We start from the raw sequence: 25,950 nt of genomic DNA, 5'->3' as shown, positions 1-25,950 counted from the left end.
CACAAGGGACCACAAGGGACCACAAGGGGCCAGGCCCTGGGATGCCGGCCTCGGGGCAGGAGAGCCAAAGGGGGCAACTGGGATGTGCTTTGGGGAGCTCAGAGAACCTCCCAGAACCAAACGGTTTAGAACATTGCTCCATCCCACTGTTTTCCAGGAAATGTCCCGCTGATTCCGACTTCCCATGGATCAGTGTCCTCAGCTGTCCCCCCTCACCATCCACATCAAACCCCACACGACCCCCACGAGATGCCGTCACCTGTAGGAGTCACGGTAGCTCATGGTGTCATGGCCCGAGTCCTCCTGATCCTCCTCAGACACCTTGAAGCACACCTTCTTGATGCCCCCGTGGTCAGCCCTGTCCATCTCGCTCTCTTCGCTGACCAGCGGGGGGGATGAGGCCTCCTCGGCCAAGGGGGGATCGCAGGACCCACCGGAGGTGGGCTCCGTGATGGTGGACAGCAACCTGTGGGAGCAAAGAGTGTCAACTTAAAGGAACAGGCCCACAGCTTCACTCTCCTCCAGGGAGGCCCAAGACAAGGCCCTGACCTTGGGCCTCGCCTTTGACCCAAAACACAGGGAGCCATCAAATGCTTCTAATCCCTTCCCTGAAAAGCCGGCCAGCAACTCAGCAGATACACATACACCGTCCCTCCTGTAGGGGGCGTGAGGTTTATTTCATGGGGAAGCCGCAAGAGGCTCAAAAGCGCAGAACACAGCTAGGAAACTGACTATAAAAGGCCCCGAGAGCAAATCTCTTCAGCTTTGCAGGCCTACAGTCGGCTACTACTCAACTACTCTGCTCTGCTGTGGTAGGAAAGCATCACAGACAAGATGTAAACAAATGGGCATGGCTGTGTTCCAATCAAACTTTATTTGGAAAAAAACAAACAGAGCGCTGGGCTGGATTTGGCCCATAGGTCACAGTTTGTCAGTCCTTGGTACAGAATATAATGGTTAAGAGCATAGGGTTTTAAGACAGACCCCAGATTCAAATCACAATGCTACCATTTCCTAGCTTAGAGACCTAAAGCAACTATTTAACCTCTCTGAGACTCAGTTTCTTCAGCTGTAAAATGGACTCATATCAGTATCTATGTCCTAGGCGGCTATAAAGATTAAGGGACCTTAGGGACGCCTGGGTGGCTCAGTCGGTTAAGCGTCTGCCTTCGGCTCAGGTCATGATCCCAGGGTCCTGGGATCGAGCCCCACGTCGGGCTCCCTGCTCAGCAGGGAGTCTGCTTCTCCCTCTCCCTCTGCCTGCTGCTCTGCCTATCTGGGCTCTCTCTGTCTCTGTCAAATAAATAAATAAAATCTTGAAAAAAAAAAGGGGGGGGGTACTTAAAATGTAAAACGCAAAATGTTTAGAAAAATGTCTGGTACCTTGCAAATGATCAACAAACCCTGGCTGACATAATCCTACTACACCTCAGTAAGGTCAGTATTAGGATTAGCCCCATTTTACAGGTGAGGCTCAGAGACGTGAAGCGACTAAGTCGCACAGTACATCACTGTTCCTTTATCATGGACAATTTCCAACTGCCAAAAGCAGAAGGAACAGTATGAGAAGCCCCAGGTACCCAGCAGCTAGCTGCAGCCTTGGCACCTCGGGGCCCACCTCTGTCTCCTCACTTGTTCCCATGGCTTCTGCCTCTGCTGGAGTATTTAAAACAAATCTAAGATAGCATTTAATTTCCCCCATAAATACTCCCATATACGTCTCTACATAAGGACTTTCTTTTAAAGCAACGTTCTTAACTGCCACCCCACCCCCACCCCCCGGAAACATTTAGCAATTTAGCACATTTCCTGAGAGGTACACATTTAGCAATGTCCAGAAACATTCCTATTTGTCACAACTGACGTGGGGGACAAGGGAGGCATTTCTGGCCTCCAATGAGTAGAGGCCAGCGATGCCACGAAAAATCTTCCAGTACACAGGACGGCCCCACAAAAAAGAATGATCCAGCCCAAAACGTCAATAGTGTCAAGGCCGAGAAACACACTCTCAAACATAACCAGACTGCTATCACCATACCTAACAAAATCAATAATTCCTTAATACCATCTAGTACCCCCATGCACATTCAAATGTCCCTGACAGTCTCGAAGGTGTCTTTTCACAGATGGTGTGTTAAAAACAGAATCCTGTCCAGGTCCAGATGCTGCATGTGGCTTCTGTGTGTCTCAAGTCTCTCCTCCTCCTCCTCCATCCTGCACCTGCTCCCCACCCACCACCATTTATGTGTTAAAGAGACTGGGTCACTTGTCTTCACCCACCCTATGGATTTGGCCAAGTGCATTCCCAAAGTGCCATTTCAGCATCCTCTATGCCCCACATCCCGTCGCCAAGTAGTGAGACCCAGACTTTGGCTGGAGGACGCGCATTTCCATTGTGTGTCCTGTGGCATGACACCAAAAAGGACATGTCCAGCTGTCTCTCTTTCTGCAAAGAAAGTTCCCCCCAAACCTTTCTCCAAATAGTGTCACCCTCTCCTAATGATTGCTGCCCACATCCATTATTTCACTAGAGCAGTGGTTCTCAATCAGGGGGACTCTGCCCACCCCACCCCCCCCAGCCCAGGGGGCATTTGGCAACGTCCGAGGACATTTTTGGCTGTCACAACCTCGGACCGGGGGAGCTACAGCATCTCGCGGATAGAGACCAGGGGCATCGCTAAGTCGCCTATAAGGTACCCGACAGCCCCCCCCCCACTACAAAGGGTTATTCTACCCAAAATGTCGCCATTGCTGAGGCTGGCAAATGCTGACCCTCCCCCTCCCTGCCCTGTTCCCTCTGGAGTCGGAGCGCACCTGTTGATCTGGGTGACGTACTGCTTCATCTCCTTCAGGGCCACATCCAGTTTGGTGAAGAGCTGCCGGTATGCTCCCTGGATCTCACGGTCCTCCTGCTTGAGTAGGAAGCTCAGGCCCCGGTCCTCCTGGCCAGTGGTTTCACTGGCTGACCCAAAGCCGCTGTCGTTGAGGCCCTGGTATTGGGGGTCCCCGTCCGCTGCAAGCAGGCACTTCCAGGATGGGGCAGCCATGGTGGTGATACAGTGCTGGGTATAGGACATGGGGTTCAGGTGGCCTACAGTGGAGGGAGGGGGAGCTCACTTGGAAACAGCCTCCAGGCACCCCTATACCCCTTAGACAGAAATATACAAACCTATTTCGAGGATCCCAGTGAGTGAGAAAAACTCCCTGTTAAATATTCTTTTAATCCACTAGATGACTTCAAGAAGAAAGTTTCAGTTTGGTGCTAATATACTTTTAACTACCATGAAACTTTTCCTGACTGGAATACAGACATGATGGCTGGTACTCCAGCAGCTACTTTATATCATAAGGCATCCTTCAGGAAGGAAGCCACATCTAGAGATGGTGGGGATGACTGACTGGGGAGCCACCATTCTAGCCCTGGACTGCTGGTGTCCTGACATGGTTCCATTTATATATCTATAGACCTGAACACAACATCTAACAGACACATGCAGTTACCTTGCTCAGGGTCAAGGCCGATGAGGGAGGGTTTACGACCGAAACGGATACTGAAGGACCTGCCAACTGAGGGAGTGGTCTTGGGGTAGGACACTTCCATGAGGTTGACGTGGCAATTGGTGGGGCAGAAGTCCAGGCCACATAGCGGATGGGGTTCCAGGGATGCTTGTTTGAAGGGTGGGCTGACCCTGCTCTTCAGTTGGGCTGCAAACTGAGAAAGGTGAGGGACATGGGGTCATGATTCAGGGGCCTGGGAATGCTGGCCCACCCCCAGCACCCACTTCATCCTAGCCTAGGCTAGACATTCCAAACCTGGACAAATGCCAATAGCTTCAAATGGAAAAACTGGATTCCCCTACACTGCCTTTCACTGCATCCAGATTTCAGGGAAGGTATAGAGAAATCTAAGGCCTCCAAGTCCCTACCCACATTCATTTCTTCATCTTAGCTGCCCTGAGCTATCCTTGAGGAACCATCTCTCCCCAACCCACAGTCCGTGAGGTGTAGGGAAGGCTGGCCTTCCCAATCCTGCAGTGATTGGTACAGGGCTAGACAAGGGACCCAAGCCAAGCCAATAAGAGTTCCCACTGAGTTCCTTTTCTACTGGGGTCGCTAAGGCTAGAGCTACTGGGAACCATTTTGTCACCATGCAAGAAGGGCCTGCCTGAAGCCGAAGCCAACACAGGAAAGCAAAGGCACGAGAAGGAGAGAGGCCACATTCTCGTGATGGTGTGATGGCTGTTTGAGCACCTGGATGCAACCATGCCTGAAGTTCATCTCTGGACTCTTCAGTAACATAAACCAATAAATGTTCCTGTTTGTTTAATCTACGTCGGGTTGGATTTTGACATTTACAACCAAAATACCCCAGGCTGAGACCCTCTGGGGTGCAGGTACCTCCTGATAGCAGGCGATTCTCTGGCCGATGCTCTCCAGTTTGGTGTCACAGATGTTACGGAACTCGTAGTGGGACATGGTCTTGATGTTGTTGTTCAGGGCCATGAGCCGCCCACAGTTCTGCACAAAGACACTGTCATCGGCAGCAAACGCCTTGAGGATCTACAGAAACATGAACAACCACTCAGCACTCACTGTGCACCAAGGAAGGTCTTAAGCAGTTTATCTACAGTGGTTCCTGTATGCCTAGTAATAACCCTGGGAGATAGCGTCTGTTACTGGCCCATTTTGCAGATAAATAAGCTGAGGCTAAAGAGGGAAAAAAAAAAAAAAGCTACTCTCCTAAATCCCACAGCTACCAAGTGGTGGGGCGGCGACTAGACTTCAGGGCTCCAGGCTAAGTTTGAGGAACTGAGAATGAGGTGCTCCATCCCCCAGGGCAGGGCAGCACCCAGCAAGACCTTGGCAGCGAGGCTGAAGCAGCCACGGGGCTCCACAATCTTCTCCAGCACATGGCACTTGACACCTGCGGTGCTCACATACTCATACACCACGCCATGCTCCAAGTGTACGTTGTCCACGGTCAGGGTGACCACAGGGCTGTCCTCATGCAGGCTCAGCTGGGGCCCCAGGGACAGCAGGGGGAAGTCTGGAAGCCAAAGGGACAGACCGCCCTGAGGAGGGGGCACCACCCCCCAGCCCAGCCCGCCCCCGACCCAGCACCGCAGTGGCTCACGTGGGACACGTCAGGGGGATGAAGCCTGTGCTGCAGCTCTGACCATTCTGGCCAGCCCACTCTCACTCACTCCTTGTCCTTGATTTTCCTTCTGGGAACCAACCTTTGTGCCCCATTCCCAGTCTCCGTGGCTCAGAAGAAGGAAGCCCTAACCGTACCCTTCCCCAGAGGCACAGGCCTGGCCAATCAGCAATCCGATTTCCCTTATTTGCAATGATTGGTTCAGGAACAAGCACGTGACCCGAGCCAGGCCAATGAGAGTCAAGTCTGGGACTTTTGTTGGATCTACAAAGAGAACCAGACATTCTTTTTCAATGGGATTCCGAGCCGCTAGAACCACCACATGCAGAAAACACAGAGGGAGCACAGCCGAGCACTGGACCAAAAGAGAGCGACTCTTCCTGAGACGATACAGAGAAATGGACAGAGCCCAGACCTGAAGCTTGCTTGACCCTACTCACTCTTTAGTTTGCTGAGCCACTGTTTTTACGTAGCCCCGTTTCAGTCCTAATTAACATGGGCCCAGAGAGTCTAAGTGATTCCTCAGAGGCCACACAGCTAGGTAGTGACACTAGTGACACATCTAGGAAATGAAGCAGGCACTTTACTGAAGTGCTCTCCTTTCCACCCGCTCCGAAGAGTACCTCTCAACACACCCACCAGGACTGTCTTACCCCCTCACATCCGTACTATGTCACCACCTGTCAGTTTTTCTGTTCCCGGTCTGTCCCCCCTCATGTCAGCACCATGAGGACAGAAACCCTGTCTACCTTGGAGCCAGACTGAAGGAACGACCATGTGACCCAAGCGAGGCCAATGAGGGTCAAGTCCGGGACTTTTGTTGGATCTACAAAGAGGAGACATTCTCTTTTTCAACTGTGGATTCCGAGTCGCTAGAACCACCACAGGCAGAAAACAGCATGTGAAAGAGAAACCAATGTTTTTATGGACCCCCAGCTCCTAGAACAGTGCCTGGCAGATAGCGGGTGCTTCTCCTTGTTGAACAGAAGACCAGAAACTGTCAGTTCCTCTCGGCATATTTGACCAGCATTATCAGGGGTCCCCCACCTGCTGGGGAAGAAGGCCTACAGCCCTTTCCTCTCTGAGGGCATAAAGCAGGCTCAGAGCTGCCCGTTGGCCTCTCCTCCCTCCCCATCAGCCTGTCCCCTTCAGGATCCCTCTGCCAGGCTGTGTGTCCTTCAGCAGTAGGGGGATGGCTCCCCAAACAACCCCATAAACCCTGTTCTTTGCTGACCCTGAATGTACCAGCGAGGAGCCCACAGATGTCAGGTGCAGAGGCATCCAAAGCCCCTACTCTTCCCACAGCCTCTGCCTCTCTACCTCCAGCCCAGCAGAAATACAGGGCAGAATCCAGAGAAGCCACTGGAGAAAACAGGCTACTATTCAAACAACACATTTACTGAGTGCCTACGATGTACCATGCACAGTTCTAGGCTCTGAGGATCCAGCAAGGAAGAAAGCAAACAAAACCCCTGCCCGCGTGGATTTTCTGCTCTAGTGGGGAAAACAACAGACAAACAGCTATATGATATGTTAAGTAATACTCGCACTGAAGAAAAATAAAATAGAATAAAGAGACACTGAGGAACAGAAAGTGCTTAACCAGGGCACTCAGGTGGCCTCCCTGACAAGGTGACATCTGAGCAGAGAGCTGAGTGAGGTGAGGAGCATGAGGTAAGAAGTACTCTGGAGGAGAGCAGGCGAGGCAGGGGGAGACTGCAAGTGCAAAGGCCCTGGGGCAGGAGTACATTTGGAATTTGAGAGCAAGAGACTGGAGTAGATGGAGCAGAGAGCACCAGATGAAAAGTGCTAGGAGGTACGGCTGGAGAGCCAGGCCTAGGCTGTTAGACCATGAGGAGGAGGATGCGGGCTTTGCCTGGAGTAGGGTAAGAGCCACCAGAAGGTTCTGTCTGTTTTTTGAGAATAGCCTGTAGGAGGACAGGGAGAACAGTGAGCAGGCTACTGCAGGTGTCCTGGTAAGAAATGACGGTGGCTTAGGCCAGGCAGTGATGGAGGGGGTGGGAAGTGGTCAGATTCTGGATGTGGGAGGAAGGTAGGGCAACAGGCATGCTGCTGGGATCAAGGTGGAGGGAGAGAGGAGAAAGAGAACAGTCAAGACATACTCCGAGGTTTGGGGCCTAAGAATACGGAAGGATGGAGCAGGGACACTTAGGGGGAGGACCGAATTTCAGGGGGAGGTTAGGATTTCAATTTGGGTCATGCTCAGCGTGCCATGCCTGATGGACATCCCAGGGATGGCAGGTAGAAAGACGGGTCTGGAGTCTAGAGCTGAGGCTGGGCTAGAGATAAAGATGGGAGCTTGCTTGCGGTGGACTGAATACTGGCCCCCAAAAGATGCCCGTGCCCTACCCCCGGACGGACCCTGTAAATATGCTGTTCCATGGCAAGGGGAGGATTATGGTTGCAGACGGAATTAAGTTTGTTAAACAACTGACTTTATAATAAGGAGATTATCCTGGGCTATCCAGACGAGTCCAATGTGACCACACCATCCTTTACATGGGGAAGACAGAGGCAGAAGAGTCAGAATTGGAGAGGGAGGGCAGTGTGAGGGGGACTCAGGCCAACGCCGCTGGCTCTCAAGATGGAGGAAGGGACCACGTGCCCAGGAATGCAGGAAGCTGCTAGAAGCTGCAACAGGCAAGTACATAGATTCTCCCCTAGAGCCCCCGAAAGGAACAGAACCCCGCTGACACCTGCCTGATGGCCTAGTGAGACTCACTGCGGACGTCTGACCTCCTGTGCTATGAGGTAGTAACTGTGGGGGGGGGGGGGGGGCACTGTGTTACAGCTGCAAGCCGCAAGTAACACAGAGCTGATGGCAGCAACACAGCCTGGCCAGGAGCAGGGAGGAGCATGGACACAGAAGAGGACCAGTCCCCGCTGGAGTCTCAGCCACACGGCCCGCCTGTCCCGTTACCTGAGTCAGACTGGGGGTCCTCGCCGGGGGCCTCCTGGGCATCCTCGTGCGTGTGGTAGACCCACTGGTACAGACCCTACCAGAAGGGCAGAGTAAGAGGGCGCCACGACACCAGGAGCCCGGGGAGGAACGGACGGGGCTAAGGGGCAGCCCGTTCCCTGACTCCAAAGCCCAGGCTTCTAGCCTGCTGGTGACACCATCTTTGGAGAGTCCTCTAAGACTTCACTCTGGACCTCTCCTGAGGGACCTTCAATCATGCTCCGCCCTCACCCTCCAGAGTCTATGCTCCGCAGAGAAGCCAGAGGAGGGGGGAGCCTTTGAAAACAAGGTCAGACCCATGGGAGCAGACCCGCTGTCTCTCCCACAGCCAGCCCCAGGGCCCACAAACATGCCGGGTACATAGCAGGTGTTCAATAAACAGCTTACTGGATGAACCAATGAATGAGTGCCACCCACCCCAGGAACCCAGGCCCCCAACCCAACTACAACATCAACTTTTACCATCAACTCTTCGCCCGATGTGCTATGTAGTGAGAAAAGAGGGTCTTATCACACCCATGTCACAGCTGTGACAATTGAGACCGTGAGGTATCACGGCCTAGCTCCTCTGGTTCAGGCAGACAGAGCACGCAAGAGCCCAAGCCCAGCTCAGCCCTGCAAGGTAGGCAGCCCCACCCCACCCCAAATGCTGGGGTGCCTTCAGACTTCCCCACAAGGAAGGGAGGTGGCCCTCAGCCCCCCGCCCCACTCAGCAGGGCTTCCCCGATCCCGTTGGCTGCTGGCTGGCTCACCAGGGCCTCTTCTTGGCAGTTCCGGAATGCCTGGAAATGCTCTAGGACCTCCGGCGCACCATCGCTCACCACGTTGTTGCCATTGACCTTCAGGATGCACTGGCCAGCACAGAGCCCTGCAGCCGCAGCCTCGGAGCCTAAGGGAACAGGAGTGTCTGAGGGTGGACGCAAGGCAGAGAGCCTGGGGCAGTGGCAGGCAAGGGCAAGTGACCAGATGAACGCTGTCCCCTACCCCACCCACCACCCCAACCCCCCACACACACACCCAGACATTCCACCCCCATCCCTCCCACCCTAGAGCCACTCTCCAACCCACTCCAGTAGGTAGGACAGGGACTGGCATTCCCATTTTGCAGAAGAAACTGAGGCTCAGAGAAGTAGCAGCGAGCCCAAGGTCACAGAGCAAGGAAGGCTAGACTTGAACCCGGGTACGTTTCACTCTAGAGCTTCATCTCCTTTAAAATCCCTCAACAACCTGTGATCCCGTGACAGGATCAGCCCCATTTTGCAGACAGGGAAACAAAGGCTCAGAAAGGCAAAGTGACTTTCTCAAGGTCACTTGGCGAGGAGAAGTCAGGATTCGAACCCAGGTCTACCAGACTTCAAGTACATGTTTTTTTGGGTATACCATGGCTCCCAAACTACAGGTCTTGGCCCCCAGGGTTTTTTGTGGTTAACAGGAAGAGTCTGGAAATACAGATGAATGCCAAGCTCCATCCGTGCCTGAGAGAAGATCAGGCCTGCTTGGTGTGATGGTGACAAGTACTGGCCCAGACCCAGGGGCTGGTGTTCAAAACGTGGCTCTGGCACTGACCACCTGTGCCTTCCGGCACGCTCCCCAACCTCTCTGCGCCTTGGGCTCCTCATCTGTCAGAGGAGGACACTAATAATATCTACTCAGAGGGTTCTCGAGAGATTCGGGGAGCTAAATGTCTAAAGCATTTAGCCCCCTGTCCTGTCCTTAGTAAGTGCTCAAGAAATATTAGCTGCTTTACTATTTTAGTCTGATTCACCTACAAACACCTATTCTTCTCTTGTAGATGCTACAAGGCAGGCCTTCTCACCTCGGTACCACTGACATTTGGGGGCCGGGTAAGCCTCTGCCGTGGGGCCCCTGTGCAGGCTCAGGCTGTTCAGCAGCCTCCCTGGCCTCTACCCTTGAGAGGCCAGTAGCCTCCCCACCCCCAGTTCTGACAACCAAAGATGTCTCCAGAGAGTGTAGATGCCCTCTGTGGGGTGAAAGTGCCCCCAGTCAAGAACCACTGCATTAAGGAGAAAATAAAAACCCACTTTAAAATAGTTAACAAATTCTTGGTAGCTTTCTGCCGTGATATGCGTTTTCTTCATCAACTTGTGTTACAAGTACAACTCTGACCACAAAAGTGGACAGTTCATGTTTCAACTTGAAAAGTGGGGCCCTCAGATACAAAGAGGGCTCGGAGCCCAGAACCTCAGAACTATCTGGTCTCATCTCCAGGAGAGAGTTACCCCCTAAGCAGCACATAAGAAGGAGGCACCACGAAAGCAGGGGTCTCTGACTGTTGGCCCTTGGGCTGGATCTGACCACAGAAGTGTGGCCAAAATTCCCATTTCCGGCTTCCTTTAAAAACTCATTCCTACCTGGCAATAATGAGCTTGAGCTGAGGAAAAACTAACCCCTTTTAAAGTGAGCATGTCTTTTTTCACCTTGCCATAGTCCCTACCATTCCCTATGCGTTGCCCTCAGCCATCTGTTTGTGACTACCTGACCCACAGAGATGTCAGCGCTTGCACGCCTTTGTTCCAGGCGAGGAAAGGAAGGGCTAATGAAGCACAGGCCTGCTGGTCACACACACAGACCCGTCTCCCAAGGCCCCCCTCTATGTCTGCGAGGCTCACCTCTGCCCACGGCGTAGACGTACGGCGGGGCAGCTCCACGGATCTGGAAGCACAGAGCCTCTGGATGGTCAGGAACTTTGATGATCCTGCACCAGGTAGGAACAGACGTAAGAGAAAGGAGTATTATGCCCAATAGCCCAGGGGGCCACCCTGGGAGCCCCTGCCTCCCAGACTTTGGGGAAATCCCTCCCAAAGGAGTAGCAATGCTAGACTTTCAGCTCCCAAAGAGATAGACAAACCTCATTTAACCAGAGCCCATACCTCTGGCATCTTTAATGACTCAGAACCACCCGTCCTGCCCTTGGAGATTGAATCCATGCACAGAAATCCCAGGTCACCCTCCTACGCCTTCTCTGTCAGTCTCTTGGTGAGAGGGGGCCTCTTGGTGGTCAAACCAGCCCCATAGGCAGCGAATACTTTGTTCAACAATCACAGAGAGGAGGGTGAGAAGTGACTCAGAACATCTTGGTGCTGACTCTAGAAAAATGCCCACGAGTGTCCCCTAGAGAACGCAGTTCGAAAGGCCAGGTCTTGGCCATTCCACAGGTGGAAGGCGAGAGCAGAGGGAGCTGCGCCCGCCCCGGGCCATGCGGTGGGCGACATTCATCCAGCGGCTTCGATGCACCTATCTGCTTCCCTGTCAAGGGCATGTCCCCCACAGTGGGCCTCAGGATCATCCTCCTACCCCCACCTGCCAGATAAAACCATCTAGGGAGCCTGTTCTCAAGCCCCAGGCATTTCCAGAACTTTAAGCAGGCACATTCCCCTGGGTGATTTCTGCCACTTCCACATACCAAACTATCAATCATCTTCCCTAAACTGGCTTGCCTTTCTCACTGGAAGAATCATAGTTAAAACTTTCCATCACTCCCGTCAATAGGAAACCGGGAGCATTTGCCTTAAATAGAAGAGAGAAAAGAAAACCAAATGCACAATTTTTAAAATAGAAAATGCTTCTCCCTGCACCTATATCTGGCCTCCGACCACTTCTCACCACTCCCCTGCTTCCACCTTTGCCCCTGACAATCTAGTCTCCACCTGCAGCCAGAGGGATTCTTCCAGAACCTATGTCACATCATGCCTTGCCTCTGCTCAGAACCTCCCAGTGGCTCCATGGTCCTTACCATGGGCACAAAGTCCTACAAGGCCTGGTCTCCCTTGTCTGGTGGGCCTCATCACCCACCCCTCCCTCTCACTCACTCTGCTCCACCCCATCAGCTTCCTCACTGTTGCTCAAAGATATAAGCCATGGTTCCACCCCAGGACCTTTGCACTGGCTGTCTCCTCTGCCTGGAGCACTCTTCCTCCCTTGACTCTCTCTCTTCCCTCCTCAGTCTTCACCTCAGTTCTGAGGTGACCGCCATCCCTCCACACGGCCCACCTCCTTTCCCAGCTGTAGAGACTGGCCCAGGCTTACTACCTCCCAGTTCACTGTGTCTCTTACTTCTCTGTTTTGTTTTACTGTCTGTCTCCTGCCCTACCCTCCAACTAGACTGAGATCTATGAAGGGTAGGAATGTGTCCACCCAGACATGGCTGGATCCCCAGGGCCTGAAACACCACTCAGCACCTAGTGGGCGCTCAATAAACTTCTGTTGAATGAATGAAAGTAGCAGCTTCGTGTCACGTGCCTGTAGAATGAGCCCCATCCACGGGGAACCAGGACAGCTCGGGGCCCCCCGCCACCACCCCTGGCACTCAGGCAATTCCTCAGCCCGAGAGGAAGATGGGCCGACACCCCATCACGGGGACACTCACTCTTTGGCCTTGGTGGCTACCAGGAGGCGCAGTGGGCGGCGGGAGCAGAAAGACTGGTTAAGGATGGACTCCACCTCAGCAAAGGGCCTCAGGAACACCAGATCCTCGTTGACGGAGTAGATCTTCCTCCCCACCTGCAGGCCAGCCATCTTGGCGGGGGGTGTTGGGGGAGACACGCACCAGGTTACTAGCCTCCCTTTCTCCTCACCGGGAGCCCTGGCTGTGCTCAGGCAGCACACGGCCAGCCCAGGGACCGAGCGTGCCCAGAGTGAGCCCCCCAGGGCAACCCCGCTCCCCGCTGTGGGGAGCAATTAAGTGGCTGGGGAGGCGCAGTTCCAGCCAATGAGCTCTGAAGGGAAGCCTACTGCAGGTGCTAACGGGAAAGACGTTTTCCTTGAGGAGAAATTGCCCTAACCTGTCCCTGCTTCCCACCTGCCATGTGAGGACACAAGGCATCGAACTGGGGCGGCCACCCTGTGACCATGACGGCTTGGCCAGGAAGGCCAGAGGTGCTGACCCCGAACCGAGACGCCCAGCCCCCTTCTTCTAACCACCTCTGTAATGGCTCCAGCCACTGGGAGGCGAGCACGTGGCCCCCTGCAGCCCAAAGCCCCCCTAACCACTACAAGGACACGGGCAGAGCGCCCAGACGGTGCAGCAGGTGCCTCCCCCCCACCTCCACAGCCCTGGGGGCAGCTGGGAGGACCAGGGCTGAACCCTTGGCCTGCCCAGGCTCTCCCTCCTCCCTCGCCTACAGGTCAGGTCCATGGCACAGCCACCAACTTGTCCTATTCAACTACCTGATTCAGAAACCCGCTTTTCTCCTGCACCTCCCCATGGGGCCATGAGGGGAGCCGGGGGCGCACACGCTGGGAGGACAGCCCCGAGCAGGGGGCTCTCTCGCAGCTCCCTGCAGAGACTGCAGGCGAGCCCGCTCTGGCCTGAGTGTGCCCCCACAGGACAACGAGCAAGGAGGAACCATGGACATCGCAGGTGGCCCCTCTGAGAGGCCTCACCTCAGCCAGCGAGCCCCGCTGGACCGACTTCACCACTATGGCCTTGTTCTTCTCCTCGATGTCAAAGCCGTAGTCCTCCTCCTGGGGCAGGATCTGAGGGCCCAAGGCAGGAGAAACCCAGTGAGATGGGGAGGGGAGCCTGCAGCCAGCCCCACCCTGGCCCCGAGGAGACCATGATCCTACCAGCTCCTTGTGCCCCAGACCTACATGGAGTAGGGGTGCACGGCAGGATGAAGTTAAATACAAAGAGCACTCAGTACACAGTAGGTGCTCAATACGTACCCGTCAAGTGAAGACACACCACCTGGCTCGTGCCTCAGGCTGGTGCTGATCACAAACTTTTTGCTTTTCACCGCCTATCTCCCCTTTCCCCTCCCAACCTCCCCTTTCTCCTCCCAACCTGAGCACCAAGTCTCCTCGGTTATATACCACTGTCCCCCATCTGCTGGCAAACTGTACGTGCTCAGTAAGAATTTGCTGGCTTAATGAATAAAACAGATCCAAAGGTGTCCAGCCACCAAGAACTTGGGGACAGGAAAGGAGTTTAGGGAGGAGCAGTCCCTCCCCACTGCAGGGTGGCAAGCAGGTTGGGAGGTTTGGGGGTTCAGTGGTGGGGGGAATACCGAGAAATGCATTCATTTGTTCAACGAATAGTTCCTGAGCTGCTGCCTATTACATGAGCCAGGTGCTTTACTGGGCACTGGAAACAGTGTTGGACAAGACAAGACAGTTCCTGCCCTGCTGCAGCCGACTATCTAGTGGGGAAGGCAGACTACAAACAAATGAGCAAAGAAATATAGAATGTGATACAGGGAGTGTATATAGTCTGAATTAAAATAAAGCACTTAAAGGGATAGACCATGGTGTGGCAGGGGTCCCGGAGGAGGAGTTACCTGAGCTGAGACCTGAATGAAATGAGGAACAGAACTTCATGAAGAGTGGAAAAAGTGTTCCGGGCAGAGGGCATAGCATGTGCAAAGGCCCTGAGTCAGGCCCATAGTACTCAAGGATAAGAAAGGAGATCAGAGTGGCTGGGGTAGGATGAGGGAGGGGAGAACACAGGAGATGAAGCTGGAGAGGTAGGGAGAGTCTTGTAGACCATGATGAGAAACTGGATTCATCCCAAGCATGATGAAGGCACTGGTGGGTTTTATAGTGGGAGAAATGGGATCTCCATATTTATGGGACCCCCGTAAGTACCACAGGAGAGAAGTTAATGGTGCCATCTTCATATGAGTCAGACATTAGCCCCAACTCTGGTTGTTGTAGGAGATCTAACCTGCTGAGCCTCCCTCTCGGCCACCTCCTGCGGACCAGGCATGAAGATGGAGGCGGCTGGTCATCGGTAGGCAAAGAAACAGGATTTGGAAGGCTACGTTGGAGAAATAGCTGAACGGGCTGGTAAATGTTCTCCCTCAACTGCAAGGGTATTTACAGCAACTGCACATGGACAGGGCACCACCAGAAGACCAAAGGCTTTGGTATCCCGGATGAGCCATGTCAGGGGGCCAACGTCTCTGCACGACACTAAGCTGGGACATGGGGTGGGCGGGGGGAGAAGGAAAGGAGAGGAAAGGGAGCCAGCAAGCCCAATCTCTTCATAAAGAAGGTACTCTTGGCCCGTGAAGTGTCGCCAGCCACCCCCTGGAATTCCCATACTCGGGTGCTCCCAGTTGAGCCCGACTTCTCTAGACATAATCGGCAGGTCACCCAGCTCCTGGGCTGCAGCTGGGCCTGGGAAGGCAGATATAGCACTTCAGAGCTGCTCCTACCAGCAGGCGCTTGGCCAGGATGTTCTCCACCAGCTTGAAGTCGTTGCGAAGCTGTTTGTTCTTGCAGCTGGTCCCCTCCATCTCCTCATCTGCATGGAATCGGAAGTACTGGGACTCATCCTTGAACTCGCTCTTCTCCAGCACTGCAAACACATCGTCAGGCTTGCATGGGGAGTCTCAGCAGCGCCTGCCAACAGGCAACCACGGGCCGGAACCAACCCCTAGACAAGTCTGCTTTGGCGAGCATGGTGTTTTATTAAAGGGAATCATGGGCCAACACTAACGGATTAGGATACTTCGCATAGATGTCTGGCTTTCCGACTTCTCTTGAAAAGTCTGAACTTGCCCCACCTGCTATAAAGACATATTACAAAGCCACAGTAACAAAAACAGTGTGGAATGATGGCAGAAATAGATAAAGAATCAGTGGAAGAAAACAGAAATCACATAAGAGGACCATGTGTTTATGGGAACTTAGCATATGATACTGATGATCAAGCGGAGTATTCTGCAGAGGATGTAGGGAAAAACTGACTCACTTGGGGAAAAAAAATAAAATTGGATCCCTACCTCAAACCATGTATCACAATAAGCCCCTGATGGTTTAAGACCTAACTATGAACTGGGAAACCAAAGCTCACCAAACAAAATGCAAAATACCTTTGTCCTAGGGCAGAAAAAGATTTCATACAAGACCCCCCCCCCCAAAAAAAGCAGTATAATAAAATTAAGGGCTTCAGTTCAATAACAAGACCATAGGCAAATGGCAGATTCAAAAATAACTGTAATGTCTAAAACCAACAAGGAATAAATATCTAGAATATAAAAGAAACTCCAACAAATCAACCAGAGGCAGCTGAGAAACAGATAAATAGGCAAAGGATATGAACAGGCAATTTCCAGATGGGGAAACCCAAGCAGGCAGCAAGTAGGTGAAAAGGAGTTCATCCTCACTAATAATCAGAAACAGACCATGATGAGACACTTTAGAATGAGGACTAGCAAACTCAGACCCTATAAGCCAGATCCAGCCCACTACCTCTTTTCATAAATAAAGTTTTATTGAAACACAGCCACATCCATTTATTTACTTATTGTCTGGAGCTGCTTTCATGCCACAGTGACAGAGCTGAATAACTGCAAAAGGCTGTAAGGCCCACAAAGCCAAAAATATTTACTATTTGGGGCTTTACACGAGAAGTTGTCTGACCTCTGTTCTAGAAGGCAGGAAAATGAATACAAATAACCAGTAACAACCAGCATGTGATCTGGTCCCTGTGGATTACAATTTAACTAAGTATCTACCAGTGCCGGACACACTGTGGATGCAAGCTTAGGTTCGTTTACTCCTCAGATGAGGAAGGATTTGCTGTACCCCTTTTACAGGTAGGGAGACTAAGGCCCAGAGAAGCTAAATAAGCTGCACAAGGTCACAGAGCGGGCAGGCTCCTCCTTCTCACCATACCACCCAGCCTGGCCTGCTAGATGCGGACAGGGGTGAATTACAGCAAGGAGGCTAATCCAGGCTCGGTGTGGGGAAGGCAGGGTCTGAAGTCAGCGGACCCCTGAAAGAAGGAAAGCCAGCTGCCTGAGGTTCGAGATGTCCCCACCATGGCTGAAGACAGAGGCTGTCTACCAATTTGGTGACTACATGAAGAGCAGGAGGAGGCGATCCTTTCTTTCTCCTCCTTTCCCAGGACATCGAGCTGTTTATGCCTTCCTCCGGCCGCCCCTACTACCTCTTTGGAGAAAACAGACACACAAATTGCTGCTTTGCCCAGACCTGGGGAGCCAGGCCCCGGGGGCCGGCTGGCTTCACCTCCACTATAAACATGAGGCTGACAGTCTCTGGGAGTGGGAGGATGAAGCACGATGTTGTGTCTTGGCTGAAATGTTTGGGGAATCAGCGGGAATCCCAGAGTCCAGAAGCTCAGCCAGGTGAGGTCCCACCACTCGATGGATGTAGGTTTCGCTCAAGGCCACTGGCCAGGTTCAAACCCCTGCCAGCCCTGGCCCGACTTCATGTCTTCTTAGCCTCTCTGAGCCTCCGCCCGCTCGTCTGTGGGGATCCTAACAGCACCAACTTCCAGAGGGGTGGGGGATGAGACGGTGAGCCTCAGTTTCCCCTAAGGGGCATTTCAGGGCCCGGGAGCTCAGGTCAGACGCCGCACGAGGCACTCCCGGGCCCCACCTCCACCCTCCACTCTGCACCCTAACCTGCAGCAGCCACAACCCTGGGATTCGGCCCTTTCCCATTTTAGCTTATTTCTGAGGTTGTGGCAGGGACAGGAGAGCAGGGGCCACGCCCTGCAATTTCCCTCCCTGAGGGGCCCCGAGGGTGTTGGCGCTGCCTGGGAGTCACCCCCCCCCCCCTGCAGAATGTCCTCAGCCAGCAGCCTTCCCAGAATAGCAGCTGGGGTGGACCCCTAATTACTCTCACCCACAAATGAGAGGTTCTGCCCAGCTGATTGGCGGGAAGGATGGAGCTGTCAGAGGGCCCCGCGGGAAAGAGAGTGGCTTCTGGGAATGAGGGACTTTGGTGAGAGGAGCTGATGGACGGGAATGACCCTGACTGGGCCTGACCTGCCTGTCTGTCCTGGCGAAACAGGCAGCTGGGAGTGTGTCCTCACCCCTAACCCCACAGAGCCGTGGGCATGCTGGGCTCACAGGAGGAGGGGATCCAGTGGAAAGATAAGAAAACGGAGGCCCAGAGAGGGGCAGAGGCTTACTGGGAGTCAGCTGAGTCAGGGCTGGAACAAGGCCTGCCGGCTCCAAGGCAGGGGATGTGCCTGGGGACCTGTCATCTTGCTGGCACAGCTCTCATCCTGTCGAAGGGACAGCAAACCCAGCAGCTAGACCAGGGGTAGAAAACTATGGCCCACTGCCTGTGTTTCTAAATAAAGTTGTATTGGCACACCGCCATGCCCACTTATTTAAGTACTGCTTGTAGCAGCTTTAAAGCTCCGATCGATGGCAGAGCTGAGCTGTAACAGACCCTGTGACCTACAAAGCCTAAAATATTTACTATCTGGCCCTTTGCAGCGAGGGATCGCTGACCTCTGAGTTAGAGCACAGAGCAGAAGCTGGAAGGAGGAACGGCCAAAAGACCTTCCAGAATCTCACCCCTTCCCTGGACCACCAGGGCCCACACATCAACCCTCCCCTGGGCTCTCGACTTCCCCTCTCACCCCCGCAGACATCCTCCACCGCCCTCCTCTGCTCAGAACCCTGCCGGGACTCCCACCGCACTGGAGTTAAAGCCAAAGTCCTCCTCACATGCGCACGCTGCTCCAGAACATGGGAGTTATTTCATTGCTTGAGTCACGTACGCACACACGCGCGCACACTAGGCTGTGAGCTCCCGAGGACGGGACTCTCGTCTGCCTCGTTCACCGCTCTCCCCGGAGCCTAGCACAGTGCCCGCACCAGGAACGCAAGGGCTAGAGAAGAGCAGCATGAACAAAGACACAAGGGAAGCGTGGAATTAGTCTGACAGGGAGAGAACAGCTCCAGGAAGAAGCGTGAATCTGAGCTAAGCATGGACGATGAAGGAGCGGAGCCACTAGGCTGGGGTGTCTGGGGAGGCCTCGGGAGGTGTGAACCAAACAGAAACACTGAGTAAGTCGGGGGCGTGAGGCAGGTAGGGTACCCCAAGCCAGGGAAACTGCAAGAGCCAAGGCCCTCGGGAATGTTCTAAAAGGAGAAGAAAGGCTCCTTGGTGGGAGTTAAGTCTACCTGTCCTGCTGAAAGGGTAGGAGACTCAGGGCTCCCCCAGTGCCAGCAAGTGGGAAGGTCACAGAGCTCAGTGGCCAAGCGTGTGGCCCACGAAGCCTGCCTGCCTGGGTTCAAATCCCAGCTCCGACTTGCTGTGTGACCTTGAGCGGGTCTCTTAACTATCTGGGCTTCCATTTCCTCATTTATAAATAGGGACGATATTAATACCAACATCAAAGGATCATTTCAGGATTAAACTAATTAATACATGGGGAGCGCTCAGGAGGAGGCCAGGCACATAGAGCATTAACTTCTATTTTAATTTGAAATGGTGACAGTGGAACCGGTTTCTCCCTCCGGTCCACCTTCCCACCTCAGGATCATCTCAGGACTGCCCACCTCTCAACCCCTCCTCCATGCTTCTCCAGTGGGAAGGAGAGTGACCTAAGGGGTCAGGCCGGGAAAAGCAGTGCGAACGTCCCTGCCCGGCTCCCTTCCTCTCTCACTCACAACCTGCCCGTCCTCTGTCCCCACAGACCCCTCTTCTCTCCTCCCCGTGGAAGCCCGTGGGCCAGGCCTGCATGATCCAGCCTCACCGCCCACCTGGAGGTCACATCCCATCCAGGAGAAGGGCCCAGGAAGTCCACAGATTTGACCTCAAATCCAGTCCAGTTTTCCAGCCAAGCATTACCAGCCATCTTGGTCCCTACTGAACCCCTGAGGTGATGTTGCCACCAGTGCAGAAGTGGGAGGGGCGTGGGGGGGGAATTCCTGAGCCACCCCAAACCCCCCGCTTGGGTCTACAGGCCCAAGACCCGGCATCTAGCCTGGGCTCCCCCAGGGGCAGGCTGAGCAGCCTGCAGCCCACCATTTGCTCTCTCTGGGCCTCAGTTCCCCCCCCCCCCCCCCCCCCCAAAAAGCCCCCGGGCCCCGGGGTCCCCCCTAGCTCTTCTGTTCCGGGACAGCCCCCCCCCCCCCCAGGAGGCTGGCCTGAAGGGAAGGGGCAGGTTACCGTGGTGCATGAAGCCATTGTTACACAGGCCCACGCCAAGTGCCACCGCCTCTTCCCGCGTCTGGCAGTCACCCTGGAACGGAACAAGAAGGGGAGGGTGTTAGGGGAACCAACCCTGGAGGGGCTGAGCGAGGCTGCGCAAAGCCCACCATCACCCCTAGAACGGAGGCTCTACGGGAGCAGGGGTCTGTGTCTGCTTTATGGACTGTAGTACTGACCAAACATGCCCATGACTATTATGAATAAACCCCAAACAAGAAAATTAATAGTAGTTGGGATAAGTCCATTGCGTATCGTGCTATAAACACCACAAAGGAGAAATGGAGATTTTATGTGGCAAATATTGTTGGTTGCCTAGCAATAACCCTTTCCCCAATACCACACCAGTAATGAAGATGGGGAGGCATCCATCTAGAGGATCACAAAACCCAGCTCCCTTGCAGCTAGAGGTGGCCAATGAGATATAAGCAGAAATCACTGGTAGGGAGCTCTGGAAAAACGCTTTGTCCCTGGCCCTTCTTTTTTTCTTCCTCCTCCTTGGAACAAAGATGTGATGGCTGGAGCTCCTGCAGTCATCCTAGACCACAGTATGACCCAGGATCAAAACATGCTAAGGATGGCAGAGCAGGAAGAGAGAGAAAGTGTGGTCCCCCAAAGGTCTCATGAGGCTGCCCTAGCAGCTCTAGACCACCCACCTCTAGGCTTGTCTCACAGCAAAGGAAAATCAACCCCTAATGTGTATCAGCCTCTGTAGCTGGGTCTTTGATACTAGCAATGAAGTCCGAATCCTAACTGACCTAGCTATAGTCAGTGAGACACCTGGAGAAGTCTACCAGGGGATTCTGGAAAATACCTTCCTCCCTGATAAAAAGGAAAAGCAGTACCACACCCCCCTACTGAGGACAAAGTCACACGAGGAAATGATATATGTAGGGCTAAGGGGCTACCCAGTGACCAAGGTGGCAGACAATGCTGATGACAGCAGAGTGAAGGATGGAAGGTTCTTGACACGCAGCATGACTGTATGGGCACGATTATCTGCTTGGGCTCCTGTTTAGTTGAGTTTTCTGTTCTTGCAAATGAACACACTCCTAACTAGTACAACTGAAGTCTGGTTTGTCTTAGGGCTTTTCAAAGGAAGTGACATCCAACCCAAAACTGAAGTATGAAAGGTGGTAGCCTACTGGGCCCACCTTTGGGGCCGACTCTCCCATGTGGAATGTCATCTTGGTGGGACAGCCCCTCAGAGTTTTTCACCGCCACCACCAAGCCACTCCCCAGCCCAGGCCAGGTTGAGGACACATGATCCATGCAAAGCTACAGTGATGCTCCCTGACCCAGGAACATGACCTGGAGGAGGAGGAACCCGAGGACAAGGGACAGCTGGTGTGGTTCTCCCCGAGAGCAGTGCCCTGAAGACGGGGCCCTCAGCTACCGCTCCCAAGAAGCTGGGCATCTCCTGGTGCCAGTTCTTTCTAAGGCAGGCTCCTGGGTCTCCCCCTTACTCTGTGGGTGCCCTTTACCCTTCTATGAGCTGTCTTCTTCCACGCCCCCCCTTAAGTTAGCCAGAATCTGTTTCTGGTTCTTGCAAACCCAACAATCTCAGTTCATCAGGGAATTCATGTGAGCTGTGTGGTGCGGTTGGGGGCGGGGGGTGGGGGGAGCAGCTGGGTGACAGGCAGAGAAAACAGCACGGACAAAGGTCCGGGGGTTGAATGAAGCCTGCGGCACAAAAAGGCAGCCTGGCCACCAGGGAGAGGGTGAGTGAGCCCCATCAGGACAAGGAGTTTGATCTGCTGTGCTCCCCGCGGAATCCCAAGGGCTTAGAACTCAGGCCTGGCATACAGCAGGTACTCAATAAATATCTGGCGATTGAAGAAAGGTGCTGTCAGCAGGGGCCAACTCCTGCAGGAGCTTGTGGCCACAGGTCAGTGAGCTTCAACTACACTCAGATGGCCACAGGGCCCGACAGCCTCATTTAAAGGACTCCCAAAGTGAGAAGCTGTTTTGACAGGCAGTCGCCTCGACTGTCCCCCAGCCCCTCCGCCAGCAGCCGAGGGGCCAGGGAGGGAACTGCCCAGCTAAAGGAGAAACAGATGCCAAGGGGCTGCAGGACTCAGCCCGCCGAGGCTGCGGCTGAGACTCAGAGCACGGGGCCTGGCACAGCCACTGGCCTCGGGATTTCACGCATCGGCCGACTCAAGGAAGACAAATCTCTCCTGTAGGACCCCAGGCCAGCGGCCAGAGGGCTGTGAGCACAGAGCCCCGCCAGGGGAGGTGGCCGTCCATGAGAGAGGCTGCATCCGGAGTGGCCACCCTCCAGCTGCGCGGGGACAGCAGGGGAGGCACAGCTGGGGCCCAGGTGGCGAGCAGGCCCCCGCTCTGCAGCCTGGGAGGCCGCGGCAAGCGTCTGGAGCCCACCTGGCTTTCTGAGGCACTCACAGTCCGGGCTCCCAGCCCATCCCTGCCCCCCTGCCCACAGGGCCCTGGGGTGACCCACAGGGAGGTTCCTAAAGTTAGAACAACAGCAGGATTCTCAAGTTAACCGTGGAATACGCCGACCCTGGACACCTGAAAAGTAAGCCCCCTACCCCACATCCCGCCAAGTTGTGGGAAAACCTCAGATCACCGTTTTCCCCCCTCCCGGAGGAAGCCATGGGCACACACAGCCCTGTGCCACTGCATCACCACGCTCCCCTTGTCTCCCCCACCCGCCTGCTAGCCCCCGTGCTGGGGCTCCAGCCACACTGGCCTCCTTGCCAGTCCTTCCACAAACCACGTGCCCCCACCTCAGGGCCTTTGCACTTGCTCTTTCTCCCCCTGGAATGCCCTGTCCTGGCTTTTTAGGTCTCAGTGCCCAAATCAGCTCCTCAGAGGACACCCTAAAGTAGTCCCCCACCCCTCACCCCTGTGCATCCTCTCAGCCAATGTTCATCCCGTTACATTCATGACCTTGTAGGATAGCAGTGCTGCACCTGTCACGGTCTGAAACAAACTCACCCCTTCGCGCCACTGCTCTCAGGAGAATCAGCACCAACTATTACCTGTCCTTGGGTTCCTCCAGATAAGTGAGTATGGTTTAAGGTCCGTTTCTCACTAGAACATCAGCTCCACGTGGGCAGAAGTGGTGCCCGTCAAGGCTACCCATCTCCCCACGGCATCTAGCACTCAGGGAGCCACAACACATCTCTATCGAGAAGCACCTGGGATGCCAGCGGCAGAGACCGAGCTGGGCCGGGCGATGGAACACTCCAGGGGGTAACAGACACAGGGCTGCAGAAGGCTCCTTGCCCGTGACTTGGGAAACCCCAGGACAACGTCCAAGGATGCCTCTCACTCACCCGCAGCGTGCCGGGCACTGCACGATCTCACTCGGTCTTGAGGGTCAACCCAGAGGCAGTCACTCTCCTTAATCCCATTTAACAGACAAAGAGACCGGGGCACAGGTGGGCTTGCACTTGCCCTAGGTTACACCGTGAGAAAGGAGTCCTTTCAGCGCCAGACCCTTCCCCCCACCAGCACGTTAGGGTCTAAGGGGAGGCTCTAAGAGGACAGGTTAGTTGCCGGGTTGGGGCCAGGGCTCCCGTCATGTCCCCATGGATGCTTTGTTTCCTCTGCTGGTGCCTCGAGCCACCAGCCTGGCCCCCTGCCACTCTGTGCTGAAAACCATCTGCCTGATCGGGGGAGGGGGGGTGTCAATGTGGCGGGCACTCCGGCCACATTTCTGCGGTGCCAGCACAGGAGCCGGCACCCCCGTGCCTCCCCCTCCCGGCTCCTGGCCCGTCCCTGCCCCCTCGGCCCCCTAGCTTACCGACCCGCTGCCCTCCATCTGACGGCCGCTGCTTGGGGCATCCTCAAACCCGGGCAGCACAGACCAAAACCCACGGAGCAGAGAAGTGTGGAAAGCAAACTCTGGACCTGGTTCCCCAGGCTCACATCCCTGCAGGGCCCTGGCTGTGACCGTGGGCAAGCCCTTAAACTCTCCGAGCTTCACCTCCTCGCTTGTTATTTTTTATTCCCAGATTTTGCCCTTCATTTTCTTTTTTTTTTTTTTTTTAAGATTTTACTTATTTATTTGAGGGAGACTGAGACAGAGACAGAGAGCACAAGCAGAGGGAAGAGGCAGAGGGAGAAGCAGGCTACCCCCACCGAGCAGGGAGCCCAACGCGGGACTCGATCCCAGGACCCCGGGATCATGACTTGAGCTGAAGGCAGATGCTTAACCGACTGAGCCACCCAGGTGCCCCTGCCCTTCATTTTCCAAGGCCTCTGCCACCCCTGAGTGGTGCTCCCTGCTCAGACCCCACAGTGTAGGCTGTAATCAACACAGAGGGCTAGTACTACTATTATTATTATTTACTCCTGTCAAGGCATCATGACAGCCCCCCACACGCAATCTTACAGGAATGCCACATGTCCGTGTGTCCTGAGGCCTCAGTTTCCTCATCAGTAAGACAGGAATAATAACTGCGTTTTCCTCAGGTTGTTGTGGGGAGTAAATGAGAGAGTGCACAGAGAGGATCAGAACAGACACAGAACACCGCTTGTCTACGGAAGGGCTAATCACCCCCTTACCCTCAGAGTTAAAAAGGTAACTCTGACTCGTCCAAGTAGTGGGTAGGGGGGCCCTCCCCCAGCCTCAAAGAATGAATTCTGAGAAATTCTAAGCCACTCTCATCAATCCCTGTCCTTGTCCCCCAGGGAGTGGTTTAGGGGTACATGTGGGACCCATCTGGCCAATGAGACTCAAGGGGAAGACCACTGGGGAAAGAAGGGGACTGGGGGAAGTTTCCTCCTGCAAACAGAGCGAGAAAGCTCTCTCCAACTACTCCTGTTGCCTGCCTTTGGCCACAGGTCTACATAGATGTGATGCCTGGAGCCATGGCAACCATCTTATGACTATAGGGCAACTGGCAAGAAGATAGCAAAACAGAAAGATGGGAAGAGCCCAGGTGTAAACGGCATTGTTGAGCTCTAGGACCGTGAACTGGGGATGCCTAATTACATGAGAGAAAAAGGTCTTTACTGTGTAAGTCAAATTTCCCTATTATATGTGGCCAAAAGCATTTCTAGCTGATCCAGTGGGTTTCAATGAACATTTTGTTCCAAGGACCAGAATGATCTAGAAGTTCAAAATGAAGATGCATTCAAAGCAAAATTACCCTCCCAGGCTACACAAGTATATATTTCCTTCTTGAATTCCGTGCTAAGTCACAAGGGGGGAATAACTCTTGAAATCAAAGCTCACCATAACCAGTCCTCAAGGACATATCCTCATCACCAACCTCTCCCCAACAGCGGCCCACACGCACACCCTCCTGCCCCTTTCCCAGAGCCATACACCAGCTGTCTTCCAGCCCATCTCATGGAAGTCATCCTCCTGCGTCAGCTCCAGTTAGCTTCCCTGTGTCCTCAGACCAGGCCAAGCTATGGCAGGTCTGCCGAAGTGACAGGCACATGGACGGTCAGCTGCCACCTTCATTCCACCATCCTTCTGCCTCCACTTGTGATGAGATGCTTGGGGCCAGGGGGGGGGCGGGCGGGGAGCTGGTTCTCCTCCTTGTCAGAGAGCTCCAGGATGCAGTCCTGAGTCTCCCCAGCTCAGCCTCAAGCCAAGCACCTTGGGGTCTTGGAGACACATCTCTGTGTCTCACCTCCCACACCCTATCCACCCATCAACAAACTCTGTTAGGTCTACCTCCAAAAACTCCAGAATCTGACCATGTCTCCCACCTTCCCCACAGTCACCCAGTTCCCAGGCACCCTGTTTTCCTGCCTAGAGTTCTGAAGTTGCCTCCTCCCCAGGCTCCCTTCTGCCGACCCCGTCCCCCTACAGCCTGTTCTCCATAGAGGGATCTTATCCCACCTAAGTCAGTGCTGTCCCCTCTGTGCTCAGAGTCCTGAAGGGGCCCGA

The 25,950-nt window shown here is 54.2% G+C and overlaps 1 protein-coding gene across 1 annotated transcript in view; it reads right to left on the bottom strand.

Moving 5' to 3' along the window:
* Positions 1-25,950, bottom strand: part of PREX1 (phosphatidylinositol-3,4,5-trisphosphate dependent Rac exchange factor 1) — a 175,804-nt gene that overhangs the window by 20,012 nt on the left and 129,842 nt on the right. The window contains exons 15-26 of the mRNA XM_032387778.1: positions 20,037-20,109; positions 15,311-15,453; positions 13,539-13,631; positions 12,523-12,671; positions 10,766-10,851; positions 8,888-9,024; positions 8,097-8,172; positions 4,860-5,047; positions 4,399-4,560; positions 3,502-3,712; positions 2,815-3,091; positions 260-466 (exon numbers count right to left, since the gene is read on the bottom strand). Coding sequence (XP_032243669.1) covers positions 260-466; positions 2,815-3,091; positions 3,502-3,712; positions 4,399-4,560; positions 4,860-5,047; positions 8,097-8,172; positions 8,888-9,024; positions 10,766-10,851; positions 12,523-12,671; positions 13,539-13,631; positions 15,311-15,453; positions 20,037-20,109 — 1,802 coding nt within the window. The remainder of the gene's footprint in view (positions 1-259; positions 467-2,814; positions 3,092-3,501; positions 3,713-4,398; positions 4,561-4,859; positions 5,048-8,096; positions 8,173-8,887; positions 9,025-10,765; positions 10,852-12,522; positions 12,672-13,538; positions 13,632-15,310; positions 15,454-20,036; positions 20,110-25,950) is intronic.

This window comes from Phoca vitulina, unplaced genomic scaffold (assembly GCF_004348235.1).
Source record: "Phoca vitulina isolate PV1807 unplaced genomic scaffold, GSC_HSeal_1.0 scaffold50, whole genome shotgun sequence".
Lineage (NCBI taxonomy): Eukaryota > Metazoa > Chordata > Mammalia > Carnivora > Phocidae > Phoca > Phoca vitulina.
Note: the sequence above shows the minus strand (reverse complement) of the source record. Positions and strands in the feature narration are given on the sequence as shown.